General features: G+C 39.1%; 1 protein-coding gene across 4 annotated transcripts in view; it reads left to right on the top strand.

Annotated features, from left to right (window-relative positions):
• DYM (dymeclin) overlaps positions 1-16,338 on the top strand; it is a 239,798-nt gene extending 223,460 nt beyond the window's left edge. For all 4 annotated transcript variants that reach the window (XM_089497500.1, XM_089497528.1, XM_089497508.1 and 1 more), the window contains one exon: positions 13,862-16,338. In XM_089497500.1, the coding sequence (XP_089353626.1) occupies positions 13,862-14,011 (150 nt within the window). In that variant the 3' untranslated portion in view covers positions 14,012-16,338. The remainder of the gene's footprint in view (positions 1-13,861) is intronic.
• The last annotated feature ends 240 nt before the right edge of the window (positions 16,339-16,578 follow it).

Here is a 16,578-nt window from a genome sequence, read left to right on the forward strand (position 1 = left end):
ACCCAGACAGCAATTCCCCGATCACTTCTGAGACTTTCAGTTACTTAAGAAGGGAATAATGTCAGTCAGCCTCATACATTTTCCAATACACAAAGATCATGGAGCCAAAGGTCTGCTGCCTCAATAGGGGTGTTAGTCAGCATGTCCTGAACTAAGACAGATAAGAACCCACTTCCTAGGCTGCCCTGATCAGAAAGTTAACAGCTGGTGACAGTAAGTCTGTCTCTTGTTCTTAAGTAACTGTTATCATTTTGTAATATTTACAGGTCTGGCTCTCTCAGATTAAAAAATGCACAAATCTATGGAGAAAAAATATGCCACTGTTCATTCTGTTTCACTGAGCACCCCCCCCCCTCCAATAAATAAAGCAGCAGAGGATGTTGCAGGCTTGGCGTGCCATTCCGATGATATGTAGGAAGAGGTTAGTTGGGGGAAAGAGAATCAAATATAAATTCTAGTTCTGTTTGTGTGGTCATTGCTTCAAGCAAGCAAAACTTTAAACTAAGTTCTATGTAATCCTCTCCTCTGTCAGAAATTAACTGTTGATTGGACCAGGCATACTGTCCCAGTATGTTGACCTCTCTGTGTACATGTTTCTTCAAGACACCTGTTGATTTATGGCAACCACATGAATTTCCTAGGGGTTTCATGAGGAAGGAATATTCAGAGGTGTTTTTTCCAGTTCCTTCTTCTGAAATGTAGCCTGCAACACCAGTCTCCTACCTAAGTACTAACCAGAGCTGACCCTGCTTAGCTTCTAAGATCAGGCAGGATCTAGTGTTTTTAAGGCACCACATTCAGTTGGTTATGAGACTGTAGGAGATGGAGGATTTACTTCCAGAATTTCAGTTAAGGGTCCAAAAAGGACACGAGGGAGTTACAGACCCCCAAAAGTTACTTTTCCAATCTCTTGCCCTTTGTCCTAGTTGCCTTGGGCAGTGTCGCCTCTGGACGGTTTCTCTTTTGGTCATTTCTTTTCCAGCAGCTTCTGGGGAAAAAGCATGTCTTGGAGCCTCTTCTTTAGAAAAGCATGCAGACTGACTCACAGTGTCATTCCATTTGCCACCCTCCACATGAAAAGGATTTTTATGCAACCAAAAAGCATAGGAAGTTATGTTTAAACAAGAAAGAGGCTTTTCATCTTTTAGGAGCCCTGTTTAATTGCCCTGAAGTTTAAATGTGGTAAAGTTGGATCTACCCTGGGCAATGCTGGGACTTGGGGCCGGTTCATATATCACACAGAATGGGGAAACAAATAGGCACATGTTTTTCACATGGCTGCTTTCTCTGTTTCCACATAACATGGGAATTGGAGATGATTTGAAACATCTATTATTATTATTATTATTATTATTATTATTACTACTACTACTACTACTACTACTATGGTTAAAATATCAGTATGAACCAAACCTAGGATTTCTTCCATTCCCTACCCTCCCTAGTAACCTTAGGCCATGTGCCTCCAAAATCTGAGTTACCCAGGTTTGTCATTCTGGACAGAGGCTAGATATCCCATATGAGACAATGAGAATTCACAACAGATTATGTGGGCAAAGGCTGTTTTAGACGTACCTTGGAATCGAAACAGGTTTCAGATCTGCTTCAACACAATTTAAATATGGATGCACACTTATAGTCACAGTGTTACTATGCAGTAAAATTGATTTCTCATTATGATTGCAATAAATCAGATAAGACAGTTGGAGCAGAATAAGAATATATTGAAATGAGAGTATTGCATTTATTCAGATTCCAAAGGTCGGGTATGGAATTAAATTTAAAGATTCTGCTGTCAGAACATCTTTAACCATCTGGTATAAATTCAAACTATTCTTAGTCTAGGCTTATCCCTTTTAACATCAGTATTTTATATTGAAGAAATAGCAGTCAGGATACAGAATCTGAGTATCCTTTTCTCTGAAAACGAAAACAATTAGATTCAGTCCAGGATTTGCTGATTGAGAACAATGTAATTTCCTATGAGGATTTGGGAGCTACGATGGATAGTTTTATCCACCTATTTTTTAGTTTCTTCAGTTAAACCATATCATTATACAGCTTGTAGTTAAAAATATCCATATGTGATATACAGTTACATTTTAAAACCTGGATTATGCGATCCCCCATTTGTAATGTAATAGTAAAAATATATATTTTATTATTAAACAATGAACAGTCTCTTTTTCTTTTAAAAATGGAAGAGAAAAAATGGTAATGCATACTTTTAAAATGTTATAACTAAAACGGTGAAAAGATATTTGCAACCATCAGTGGTGTTTAGTACTTCTTGATAGACAGGAAACAATGATTCGGAATAAAGTTGTTAAATTGTTCAGTGTGCTTTTAGTCTAGGTTATTGTTATTAAGTTATTTTCAGCTGTTTAAATTGATTTTATTGTACACAGCCCTGAAATCCTTGGATATTGGGTGGACTAGAAATATTTTGGTAATTGAAATAATAAATTAATTAATAAAGCAATAAATTTTGATGGGATCTTGACTAGCAGGAAAGAGACCATCAGGGGAAGTATTTGGTGTATATGTCAATGTATTGTCTGACATTGAGAAAAGGTTTACCGGTATATCCTTATAATGATGTAATGAAGAGTATTTTTAACCTTTTTATGTATATAAAATATATATATATATATATCATGAAACCATTACTCTGTAGTGCGGCAGTTGTGAGTGGTGAATTCCATGGCTGCATCCGTACTGTAGAAATAATCTAGTTTGACACCACTTAAACTGCCATTGTTCAGTGCTATGGAATTCTGGGAATTGTAGTTCTGTAAGATTTTTAGCCTTCTTTGTAAGAGAACTCTGGTGGTGCAACAAAATACAAATCCAAGGATTCTTTAACATTGAGCCATGGCAGCTGAAGTGGTGTCAGCCTAGATTATTTCTGCAGTGCAGATGCAGCCCCTGTTAGGAATCATGAGGGGAAGGAAGTACAATTGCCAATGTCCTGATGCCTTTATACAAATCTGTCATATGATCCCAGCTAGAATACTGTATACAGCTGTGGTCCATTTTAAAGAAATATTGTAGAGTTCGAAAAAATACCGAAAAAGATGACCAAAATGATAGGAACCATGTTTTGGCTTGGAGGAAAAAGCTATGTAAGGGGAGAGAGAGGTCTTCAAAGTTATGTGAGATGTGAGTAAAGTGGAGAGAAATTTTTCATCTAATCTCATTACAGGTACTATATTGGAAGTGAGGTTGTCTAGGGAATCCAAATGAAGGGAGGTTGACTACAGGCAAAAGGACGCATTTTTGCACACAAAGCCTCTAGCTGAACTATGGTATTAGCTTTTACCAGCATCAGACACTTTGAAGGGGGATTGGGAGATTCAGGGAGAATAGGCTATCATTTACTACTACTGGTAATGCTTTTTCTAGGGTTCAAGGCACCCTGGGTGAACATCTGCTCTCCCTATATGTGTCTGCCCAAGAATTGGGGTCTCCTACAGGAATAATAGAATCATAAAATCATAGAATTGTAGAGTTGGAAGAGACCACAAGGGCCATCCAGTCCAACCCCATTCTGCCATGCAGGAAATCTAAATCAAAGCATCCCCGACAGATGGCCATCCAGCCTCTGTTTAAAGACCTCCAAGGAAGGAGACTCCATTACACTCCGAGGGAGTGTGTTCCACTGTCGTACAGCCCTTACTGTCAGGAAGTTCTTCCTAATGTTGAGGTGGAATCTCTTTTCCTGTAGCTTGCATCCATTGTTCCAGGTCCTGTTCTCTGGAGCAGCAAAAAACAAGCTTGCTCCCTCCTCAATATGACATCCCTTCAAATATTTAAACAGGGTTGTCATATCACCTCTTAACCTTCTTTTCTCCAGGCTAAACATCCCCAGCTTCCTAAGTCGTTCCTCATAGGATGACGCCCAGTGGGTTTTCATAACTGAATATGCTTGAAAGCATATATGTAAGGTGGCAGCTTTATACTGACCACTAGTCCATCTGCCCCAGTATTGTCTTTTTATATGGATAGTGGCCATCTTGTTTCTCAGACGCAAGTCTGTCCAAATGGTGTGACTAGAGATCCTTTTTCTTAGAGATAACCAGCAATGAAACTATGGCTTTCTGCACGCAAAGAGGGGCTTTGCCACTGATCTCATGAGTAAGTCAGATGTTAATCACAAGGCCTTCTGTAGATTGAAGCACTGATGTCTCTTTACCTTGGAAGAGTTTGTTGATTAGTTTATGGGAGGAAACAGTGAGCAGAAAAGAGGATGTTTTAGCTGTAACGTTCATGTAACTCTTCTGTGGTTTGCCCAAAAATATCCTTTGGTGGGTGGGTGTCCCTCACAGGTTCCCTAACTAGGAAGCAGTTGATGTCCATTTCACGTTAGCAGAGGTTATCCTCGGTCGCCCCTTAATAGGCTTATCTCCTTTTAAGTGATGGGAAAAGACAACATGCAATTGCTATATTTTAATAAGGAAATGCAGGTCTAGGGATTATTCTGTTGGGTTTTTTTGCCCAGTTTTTAATTCCCCAAACTCAAAAACATACAAAGGGATTTTACTTATCTGTCTGAGCAGTCAATCACTTTTGTGTGCTTAATGGGGTCACAAATGTTTCCGCAAGGTCAGGAAATAGAACTGTTGCATGCTTTTTTCTCTCTTTTTGTTTCTTCTCTTTTTTACCAATAGTTTATTGCTTGTTTGTTTGGTGGGATCTTGTCTTTTTCTTCAATTGTTTCTCAACAAGTCTGCCTTGAAACAGTTTCCTTGTCAACCGTGTCTGTCACGTAGTGCATAACCCACCTTTATCTGCATAATCCTATTATGAAATGATTCCTCGTGCCCAAATAATTCCCTACATAAAAAGACAAACACCCTTTTACTTCTGAGAGCTCTCACCCCCAAATCCACCGCCACACCGACCCAAACAAATATTCCAGCCAGTCTACATCTCTTTCTCTATTTTTCTGACTGTGTGCTCGTCAGTCTCTATTACATAAGTATGCAGTTCTGCTTTCTCTGCTGTTATAGAAGGTTTTCATCCCATGGTGACCAGATGTCTTCCTTTCCCAGGACATGTCCTACATTTCAGCCTTCTGTCCAGGATGAATTTCAAAATGTCCTCCATTTGGAGCATGACTGAGAAGTATAATTTTTTCTTGAATGTCCTACATTTTGCAACACCTTGCCCTCTTTTGTGATTACAACATCTCGTCACCCTGTTTGATCCATATTTGTCCCAGAATATGAAGGGCAAATACACCAGTGAAAGTGAAACCTTTTTAAAAAATTGATTGGTTGCATGGAGTGGTGTTACCTGTTTCCTATATCTCTTCTTTTTGAGAGTATCTGTACAAATTCAGAAGTTATCTTTTATATGTCAGTTAGGTTTTCATCCTGCAGAAATGAAAGCAGTAGTATACCATTCAGTATTTTTATTAGTGTCTGCTGGTCCTCTGACCACTTTCTGAATGAAAATGGATGGAGTACATCATTTTGAATGTAATGCAGCTAAAGTTAACCCTTCTGGGACCCATCCATTTCAGTGGGTGAAAGGTGTAAACAATATTTGTTTAATTATCCTATTAACATAAATGAAATTTAATATATATGTATATTTTATATAAGTTGTCTAGTCCTACATGGTTACTCAAGACTATGTCCTAGCCCTTTGGATTGCCGGCATAGTAGCCTATCATCATTATCTTTTCTTACTTTAACCCTGTAGGATCAGCATGAGAATAACTCACTGAATGTTTTTCCTCCTAGCTTTAACCCACCTAATGTCTTCTCTGCCATCTTGAAAACTTGGCCCAAATACATAATTCAAATGATATATTGTACATTTACAAGGACAAATTCATAGAAACCCTTTCTAGTTGCTGCATGTCTATAATGTGACAAATGCAACTAAAGAATGTCCTTGCTATAAATAGCTGCATTACATGCTCATCCAATATTAATTTCTTTTTTTCTCTTTATTTGTTCCACACAAATTATTTATTAAAATACATGAAAAAACATAACTTACATATACAACTAAACCAACGAAATAAAATAACCTCAAATACATAAAAATAAAAAAATAAAAAAACCTAAATTAATACAATTACACAACATAAACTTCCTATAATTTCCCTGATTTCCTTGGATTTGATCCTCTTATTATAACGACTTCTGAGTATACTTCTCCATGGTCCAAAACACATTGCAGAAATAATCCAGTTTGAGACTATTTTAACTGCCCTGGCTCAATGCTAGTGAATTCTGGGAACTGTAGTTTTATGAGACATTTAGCCTTCTGTGTCAGAGAGTTCTGGTGCTGCAATAAATTACAATTCCCAGAATTCCCTAACACTGAGCCAGAGCAGTTAAAGCAGTCTCAAACTGGATTATTTCTGCAGTGTGTTTTGGACCCATGTCTCTACAGCATATTACAAAGTTCAATGCAATGAACTGGTTATATTATTCTTATTCTTTGTTTCTTGCCTTATAACAATTACACTTTTCTTACATTTTCACAATATTCTGTTACCAGATCCCAATCCCTGTCCACTTTCTCATTTGATTTTTGATTTATATAAGCCATTAATTTATCTAATTCTATCATTTTGATTAACTTTAATAGCCATTCTTCAATTATGGGGATTTGTGGGGATTTCCATATTTGTGCCAAAAGAATTCTGGCACCAGTTACACAAAGGAGTTTGGGTCATGGGTTAAATGGGTCTGGTCACCAGCTATGATTCTCATCCCTGCTTTGCCCATTTACCACACTGCTGTGCTCAGAGTACTTTGTAATAGGTGTCTTTTCTGCTCTTCATGAATCACTGCCCCAAAACTATCATACAAAATAAGGGCAAATGATGATACGCTGGGAGAATTCTCCCAAGAGGTGTGACAGAGTTTGTGACATACATGGAGAACTGTATGCTACCTAAAATGTCTTTCATCCAGGATTTGTGATCATATGTCATTGATCTCATCTATTTTAATCCCTCTGTTGGAGTTGATCTTAAGAGTTCTTGATTTATCTTTCATCCAAGGTTTGTGATCTTAAGTTATTGGTCTCATCTATTGTAATCCATTTGTTGGGTATGAACTTTGGAGTCCTACACAACTACAGAGTTACATAATAATAAATAAAGTATGTATTGTGCACATTGAAGGTTGGATCCAGGATCTGCTTTCCTCATGGAAGGTCCTTTTGCCCCATTTTGAGAGATTCTCTCCCACAAGCATAGCTCACACCGTTTCCTCTGTGAAGACAGGAGCAAGTCCATTTCTATCACAATTTATCTATACAATTGAGATAGCTTATCTTGCAGTGCTGTTACGAGGACAAATAAAATATTCATTTTTAATAACTTAAAAGCAGGTGTGGATTGCAGGTTGTAATGATAAACACAAGTATCTATAGTAATGTGATTATAGGCTACATTAATAGACGTATAGTGTCTAGATCAAGGGAAATAATAGTGTCATTCTATTCTGCTTTGGACAGGCCTCACCTGGAATACTGTGTCAGGCTCTGGGCACAACCATTCAAAAAGGATGTTGGGAAGTTGGAGCATGTCTAAAAGAGAGTAAATAGGTGAAGGGCCTGGAACCATGCCCTGTGAGGAGAGATTTAAGCTGGATATGTTTAGCCTGGAGAAGAGAATGTTAAGAGGTGATATGATAAATATTTGAAGGGATGTCTTACTGAGGATGGAGCAAGCTTGTTTTCTGCTGCTCCGGAGAATAGGACCCAGCCACTCCTGGGGATACCAAAACCCATGGATGCTCAGGTCCCATTGTATACAGTGGTACAGTAAAACTGTGTCCATTTATAATTGTGTCACTTTATAGCAAAATCAAGGTTTCCTTTTAGATTTTTTTTTTTAAAAAAAAACATATTTTCATGCTGTGGCTGGTGGAATCCATGAATATAGAATCTATGAATATGGAGGGGCGACAATGAAGAAATTAGACATAAAATCTCCTCTGAATGGCAGCAGCAGTTCTCCATACTTTAGCCTCAATCATCTAAGAGCCCTTTTTATCTTGAAATGCCAAAAATTGAACCTTTTCTTTTGTTGACAGACCATCTGCCTTGCCCCTGAGCCAAAGTCCCTATCCATGCTAATAGGCAGAAAGAAAGCAACCTTGTCTTGGGTTGTTGCAGACAGCAGCATTATTGGCCATGATCAACTTCTAGGAAGTTTTGCATATGTGTGTGGTGTGGAGATGTTGCCCCAAGATTGTTTTTTTAAACTCTCTAGCATTGTTCCTGTTAAAAATAGTATAGTCAAGACATGCTTGCTTGCGAATAGAAGATGATAGATCTTTTTTTGCCTTGTAAATTTCCACTGATCTACTTTGTCTCTCTTGACGGTGAGTTTTTCCACAGTTGATGTCTCTTCTGTAAGTCCCAAAAAAGGCATAAAGATGCTTTCAGGAAGACATGGCTGCATACCGTGCGGACACTTCAACCGAATCATGTCCCCATTTAGGCTGATAGACGTCAAGACAGTCAGCAGCAAGAAGAAAACAATGCGAATAGTGCTGGCAAAACCTGAATTAGGGGGGAGGGGGAGAGCAGTGCTTGTGCACCATAGAATATACAAATTGTCTATTATTCCAGAAAGGACAAAGGCAAGGTAACCTCGGTGACAGAATAATCCCCAAAGAAATGGCCTAGTGTTTGTGAGAATGTGGATGCATTGCTTTCAATGAGTTTTGAACAAATGGAAACCTTTTAAAACAAATCAAGATATCACAGCTTTTTTTTCCAAAGGTGCTTAAGCTTTCTCTTTCTGAACACGAATTCCTTGTAATGTTGGCAGATATGGACATAATGGTGTTTTGTAACTAGGAAACAAGATGTCCTGGGATTCATTCTGTGTGATGTTTCTGTAAAATTTGCACACACACAAAAAAGACATCAGTATTGCAAAGTAGTATTGGCATTAGTTTTAAGAATGTTGTCAGTGAATTGGAGACTGGAAATGATTTGAGCATTGGACTATGACCCTGGAGACAAGGATTTGAATCCCCACTTGGCCATGGAAACCCACCTTGGGCAAGTCACACACAGTCTCAAAGGCAAACCTCCTCTGAACAAATGTTGCCAAGAAAGCCCTGTGACAGGTTTGCCTTTACAGTCATCATAAGTCAGAAACGTTTGAGGGCACACAACAACAAAATAAACTATTGAATGGGAATGAGTTATGTGGAAGAGAAGTGTTAGTTGTGCACTTCTCACCTTCATGCATCACCTTCCAAGGAAGTAGCGTGGCAACTAATATTCTGCAGCTAGCTTATTTAAGTCCAGACTAGTTTCCATCTTGATCTGTTCCATATTTTTCCCCAAATACTAATTGACAGGGAAGCTGATTTGTGAAATGGTGGCATACAGATGTTTTTAAATAAATACTGGCTGACAAGCAGCAGAAGGAAATTGCAATTGTGCAGGAGGTTCATCATGGAGAAGTAATCTCGTCTTTAATGTTTTGTAGTGTCCCTTTGATTCCAAGTTGAATTAAAGGTCTCTGGAGCAAAACCTAATATGATCTTCTGTTGCTGTCTGTGTGATCTCTCAGGTGTGTGTGGTGGCGAAGGGGGGGGCCTGCCCCAAAGTAACAAAGAATCTATAGCTATTCATAAGCAGCATCTGTTCATGAGGACATCCTGAGGTTTTGCATCAGATCACAGACTTGATGGCTCAGACAGTCTGGTAAACTTTGGACCTGTCTAACTAGATACGCTTGCCCCAGCCACCAGCTCGAACATCTGCTTTGCTTGAGAGGGGGAATAAACTCACTGTGGTTGATTGAGTAAACAGTGTTAGCATTGCAAACACAGAGGGAGGTTGCAGGTTTAGACTGGACTTTGATGGACTGTATTGGTGGATCCCACTACAGTTCTGACCTAGATGCATAACCTTAGTTATCCACAGACAGATTTATTTCAGGAAAAATGTGTTAACCTGATAACCCAAAATTGCCCAACCTATCTGACCTGAAACAGTTTTTAAAATGAATCAGGTTGGTTTTTTGTCCTCTCATTTTTGTTTTACAAATACGCTTAGAGGCTTCTGAAAGATAAGTCTTCAGTCCATTGTTTTAAAATATCTCAAGACCTGTGTCCTTGTCATGTAGTTAAGGTATAAAAAAACTTAGTAAGTTATCTTTTGGACCACATAGGCTGCACTGGCTGGGTGATGTGGTATGAATAACTTTTCCAAGCTGTGGGAAACAATGAGCTCACCTTCTTCTCCATCACCATGCAAGCAACAGCTGGCCTAACTGAGGCATATATATAGTTACTTCATCACCATCACTGGAATAAATGCAGCTGAGATAGGTACAGTGACTGGTAAAATGAGCATTAAAATAGCAATTGAGATTCAGTATGGACAAGATACATCCGTTTGTTTTCTTCCTGCACCTCTTTGAGGAAGCCCCTCCCCTGCTGCTTGCTATGGCAGGGAGGTGTGTGGCATGTGCACGTGCTTGCCCTGGCTCCTTGCTGCGGCCTGGCTCTCTTCTGAGGAAAATTGGGCCACAGCAAGGCGGGGGGTTTGTGCAACTTGGTGTCATTCCCCTCAGGAGTGTCACCTGGTACGATCCGCACCCCCAGTGACACCACTGGATATGTGTGTTTAGGTTACGAGTTTATTCCTCAGGAAACCACTAACCTATCCATGTTGCGAAGTGTCTCTAAGCCATTAGCAAACATTAACACATGTCACTTGAGATACAGCATCACTGTGATGCTTGGTGGCATTTCCTCACTAGGGCTATGCCCACCACAAAAGGAGACTTTTAATTTCCTGGAGCAAGAGGGAACCTGAATAGTCAGTTACCAGTGGCCACCAGGAAACCATGAGAGAGTTTCCCTCCTTTCACTTGCTAATTGCCAGTTGCTAATTGCCACTGGACCCAGTGCTGTTCAACATCTTTATCAATGACTTGGATGAAAGAATAGAGGGAATGCTTGTCAAATTTGCAGTTGACACCAAATTAGGAGATGTAGCTACTATCTCAGATGACAGGATCAAAATTCAAAATGACCTTAACAGATTAGAAAGCTGGGCCAAAAACTGACAAAATGAATTTCAACAGTGAGAAATGTAAGGTACTTAGGCAGAAAAAATGAAATGCATAGATATAGTATGGGGGCCACTTGGGTTAACAAGACTACACATGAAAGGAGTCTAGGAGTCCTAATAGACCACAAGCTGAACATGAGTCAACAGGGTGATGCAGCAGCTAAAAAAGGCCAATGTGATTGTGGGCTGCATTGATAAAAGCATAGTGTCTAAATCAAGGAAGGTAATAGTGGCCCTCTATTCTGATTTGGTCAGATATTACCTGGAATACTGTGTCCAGTTCTGGGTACCACAATTCTATAAGGACAAGCTAGATCATGTCCAAAAGAAGCCACCAAAATGGCGAAGGGTCTAGAAACCATTCCTTATGAGGAGACAATTAGGGAGCTGGGTTTGTTTAGCCTGGAGAAGAAACAGTTAAGAGGCGATATGATAGCCCTGTTTAAGCATTTGAAGGAGTGACATATTGAGGAAGGAGCAAGTTTGTTTTCTGCTGCTCCGGAGAATAAGACACAGAACAATGGATGCAAGCTACAGGAAAATAGATTCCAGCTCAACATTAAGAGGAACTTCCTGACAATAAGAGCTGTTTGGCAGTGGAACACACTCCCTTGGAATGCGGTGGAGTCTCCTTCTTTGGAGGTTTTTAAACAGAGGCTGGATGGCCATCTCTCAGGGGATGCTTTGATTGTGAGTTTCTGCATGGCAGAGGGTTGAACTGAATGGCCTTTATGGTCTCTTCCAATTTTATGATTCTATATAGAAGGGATATTGTCTTGGAATTTTAGTCCATATGAGTCAGTCTGTTGGGAATCATAGCAGACAGGATATTAGCCTAGTCCTTAAAAATTATTTTTGAAAAACCACTGAAGAAATAACCCAAAATATTGAATTGCACAGATTGGCAATAGTTTAATGTGTCATTTGAACAATTTATCCCCAAAGCAATGTTTTTGCAACAGGAGTGCTATGAAGCCTCAACCGCATGAAAAAGAGAGTGTAAAGGAAGTCTTCTTAACAGGGTCTCTGGCAAGTCCCATCTCGTTTGTCCATCTTGCCCTTGCAAATGAGTGAAAAAGCATTAACTCCATGTGTAATATCTGTGACAAATATATTTGTGAACTGTCTGCCTGGAATTTTTCAAATCATTTTCAATCATAATTTTATAGCTCAATCCAGCCTGTGATTAAATCTTTTCTACCATAATAGATGAAAATTTGGGAGTATTTAATTATACCCTTCCATAATATATTCATATAGTCAGCAGTTCCAGGTTGTCTTTGTGTTTTCCCATTTACAACTTCATTCTGTGTGTGTTTAGGTAGAAAAGAATTTAAGGGAAGCAATGCACAGAACTCAGTGTGACCTAATTCCCAGTAAGTGTGCATGGCCTTGGAATCTGTAGGATCCATCTTCACAACACACCTGCAAGTGTCCCTCAATTGAAAGTGGATTTCATATGACCATCTTGTGACCTGGAGTTTGGGCCCACAGCAACCCATGCCCTGATTCAGTCCATGTGATTCTTATAAATTACAGAACAGGGCATGTTCATTTGATACTTGCCTTATAAATTACAGAGCAGCCTTATAAATTACGGAACAGGTCCATTTCATACATGAAATCTCTTGCTACCTGTTATTAATAGGCACCAAGGCATAAGGCCTTTCCCAACCTTGCCTTGCTTCTCTTTCAGAATAGCAATTTGCACTTAGCCATACCCACATCCTTATAAATTACGGAACAGGACATGCTTTATCTTCCTTGACATGATAGTTGAAATGTGGCTTTTATCTGAACTCATGCCAAGCCCAGAATATAGAAGTCAGAATGAAAAAGGGGAAAGAAAGAAAGAAAGACAGGAAAAGATCAGTATGTATTTTTTTCCCTTCATGAGCATCCCTATATAAAACAACAGGCATAGATATTCCTAAATGTAGCTAGAAGCCAGGTAGTTGCTGCTTGACATTTTATCACAAGTTTGGCCATATCACTGTAAGTGTGCACTAAAATTCAAGAAAGAAGTGAGGAAAGGCTGCTGATTCTAGAACTGGACCCAGTTCTGAAGATAGTGAGGGAAGTGTTAACCTTGAAAAAGGATAATATGAAGAGTGGATGCTAAATGCTTTTTTTCAAATGATGTATTTGGTCACAGCTTAAAAGTCAAGGGAGAAAAAGAGGAAGGATGAGTAGCAATTCAGAAAACCCAGTTTTTCTTCACTCCTCTCCATCTTATACACACATACAATACAAAAGATGTTTTGTGGAAATGTTACAATGGTAAAGGGCATCTTAGTTGCCATTCTCCCACTGAAATGTACATCCTGAACATACAGTGGGCCCTTGGTATTGGCTGGAGTTTGGTTCCAGGATCCTCAACCCACCCCCATGGATATCAAAATACATGGATGCTGAAGTCCCATTAAATACAGTGGCCAAGTGAGATGGTGTCTCATATATGAAATAGGAAAATCAGTGTTTGCTTTTTGGAAATCCATATCAAGCCATGGATGATTGAATCTGTGCATAAAGAATCTGTGGATATGGAGAGCCAACTATATATTCTTCTGACACAAAACCTGTGAATCTGTTCCATGACCGTATTGTAGTTATTGGCTTACAAGACTTGCTCCTTTTCTCTTGGAGGACTCATTTCCTTCAACCCATGCCCTTTTTTTTTTTCGTTGAGCCAAACTTTGAGTTTTAAATGCAGTTATTCAGTATCTCACTCTCATTTGTTCTTTCACACACATTCTCTCCTTACAATTTCCTTTCTTCTTCATAGAAATTTCCAGAATTGAAGTTCAAGTACGTGGAGGAGGAACAGCCTGAGGAGTTCTTCATTCCTTATGTCTGGTCCCTCGTGTACAACTCTGCTGTGGCACTTTACTGGAACCCACAAGTCATCCAGCTCTTCACGATGGATTCCGGCTGAAAGGCAGAACAGGGGACAGCCAGAGTCTCTCTGAACCACCCCCTCTCCCAAAATGCGACCCTTCAACCAAAAGCCTACTCAGAAGGAAATTTGTTACCGTAGAGTCCTCCCGCTGCTTTTTGCAGAATAGCATGCTAAAAGCTAGAATATTGGGAACTCTGACAAGATTGTATGCTGTTGTTTACTTATATGTTTGTAGCACCCAGGATTTTGCATTGGCAATGGCTTTTAGGTCAGGAGTATTAAACACAAAGGAGATGCGAACAGTGACCAGCTTTTTAAAAAAAATGTAAAAGGGGTGAACTTAGTAAAATACATGTTTAATTTGGGAAATCAGCATTTGCAAGTTGATTTCCTTTGGACTTTCTCTAGGCCCTGTTGTGCTTCAACACTTATTTCTTTTTTTCTTTTTCTGTATGGACTTCTCATTGGATTATATCATTTAATTATCCTGTTAATATTGTGCATAACTAAAATGTCACCTGAAAATTAACGTAGTTTAAAAACGCTTTGTACATTCATGACAGAGATTTCATTGGGGCCGAAAGGACAAGTCCTTGATTTGACTGGAATGATCTGATGAGGGAGTTGTTTAGCAAGGATGCATGGTTTTGATAAGGCACTAAAAATAGTATTTCTGGTTTCCATTATTTATGAAAGTTAGCAAAATTGAGACCACAACTGTCCAACAAGAATATCTCCTGTATAGGATGCCTTTATCTCACTAAGGTATGTGTGGGACATGATTCTGTTGGATCATGCCCATTAACTTCTGAATTGTATCATTGTACAGTTGCCTGTTGGAAGTGTTTTCATGGGCTCTTCAGACAACTCTATTCAAACCATGGCTGATAGTGATCAGTATCCCCAGGGATGCATGTAATATATGCTTTCAAGGCAACAGGTTATGCCAGCAAGATTTGGAGATATGCACACACCTCTTAACACTTAATATTGAATGTCCTACAACTTTTCCATTCCTCCTGATTAAAAGAGAAACAGGGAAATGTAGTGTTATCAGATAAGCGAGAAAGGGGAGAAATGTTTAATGTAAAGTCATCTTTTCACATGGAATATGGACTTGTAAGTAGTTACCTTCAAATGCCTAAAACCACATAACCAGACTGCAGAGGAAAAGGAACTGATAAAATATGCTAGTTTATTATCTTCCATAGCATGGTCTATTACAGAACAAACATGACATACTTTAGAATGCAGGGAAGGGAGCTGACACTTCTGAATGGCTGTATGCATAATATTTCACTTTACTTTTTTATCCTCTTGACCAGTGTCAGAAATGTGTGTTTCCTTCCACCTTTTTTATAAGCAAGGTCCTGCCCAATTGGAATTTAAATTTCCATCCTGTTTATTTAAAATTGCTAATGTACACACACATGAAAAACACAGGAGTTCATAGGAGTTTGCACAGAGACAAATTTGGGGAAGAGGCAATATGAAGACTGAATCATAAGCATGTTCAGTGTAACATATTAAATGACATTGAAAGGGTGACTGAAAATAGGAGTAGTTTCATGTTCAGGTTTTGGTTTTGGGTTTTTTTGATATCTTGGTCAAAGGAGGACAAGCTTTTTGTAGTGTTCTCTGCATCCTGTTCCTTTAAATAAAGAACTGTTGACTGCAGAATCTCATGTTCAGTGAGATATTTGATGTTTTAAATTCTGAAGATTTTCTGGAACATTTGAATGTTTTAGTTAAGTGATCTTGTAAAACAGCTGACACTAAAAGTTGTTGGATGCACATAGTTTTGGCTGGCTTTATTGCTGATGGAAAATGAGATGCTCACCCCATACACCGCTAGAGGCTCACCTGGGACTTCAGATGCGAATGAGGTTTCCTTTTGTATTTGCTGCAAAGGCATTTCAGACTGTCCCATCCCAGTGACATCCTGAATTGTTGAAACTCGGGAGAAGTTTACTCTTAGTACAGCTTTTCCCTTTAATTACCAGCCACGAAGCTTAAAACTGGAGACACCCTGGTCCATTACTAAAACTGCACAACAGGCCAAAGACAGGGGAGGCTTTATAGAGAGGCTTTGTACAAAGACAGAAAAGGATTTGGCAGAATAGGCCAAAGACAGGTTTATGCAGAGACAGAAGAAGGTTTATTCTGTCTTTATAAAGACAGGGAAAGGTTTATAATCTTTATGTTTTCAGGCACTAGGGAGGTCTGTGTATGTCCTGGAGGTTGCAGTCCTGAATATTCTTTTCTGTTCTCCAGATTTATAAAGCGCCATCTTTGGGAATTCTTTTCAGTACTTTGTGTGAAATACTTACCATGTCGTAATAAAAGAGAGGACAGTGACAGCATCCATTGCAGTGATTTGTGTCCTCTCCACTCTTCCCTGCCTACTCCATCATGTAAACTATCCTCTTCCTTTACCTTTATTTTCGTCTGCTGACAAAATGGCATCTTGGGAACAGGGCTGGTTGTACCATTAGACATGGTGAGGTGACTCCACTTTGGGAAGGACATTAAGCTGCCAGAGAGAGAGAGAGAGTTTGTCGTATTTCACTTCTACAAAGATTTCAAAAAAGTTACGATGGCAA

The sequence above is a fragment of the Sceloporus occidentalis genome, unplaced genomic scaffold (assembly GCF_023333645.1).
Source record: "Sceloporus occidentalis isolate IW3139 unplaced genomic scaffold, rSceOcc1.0.p SCAF_1, whole genome shotgun sequence".
Taxonomy (NCBI): Eukaryota; Metazoa; Chordata; class Lepidosauria; order Squamata; family Phrynosomatidae; genus Sceloporus; species Sceloporus occidentalis.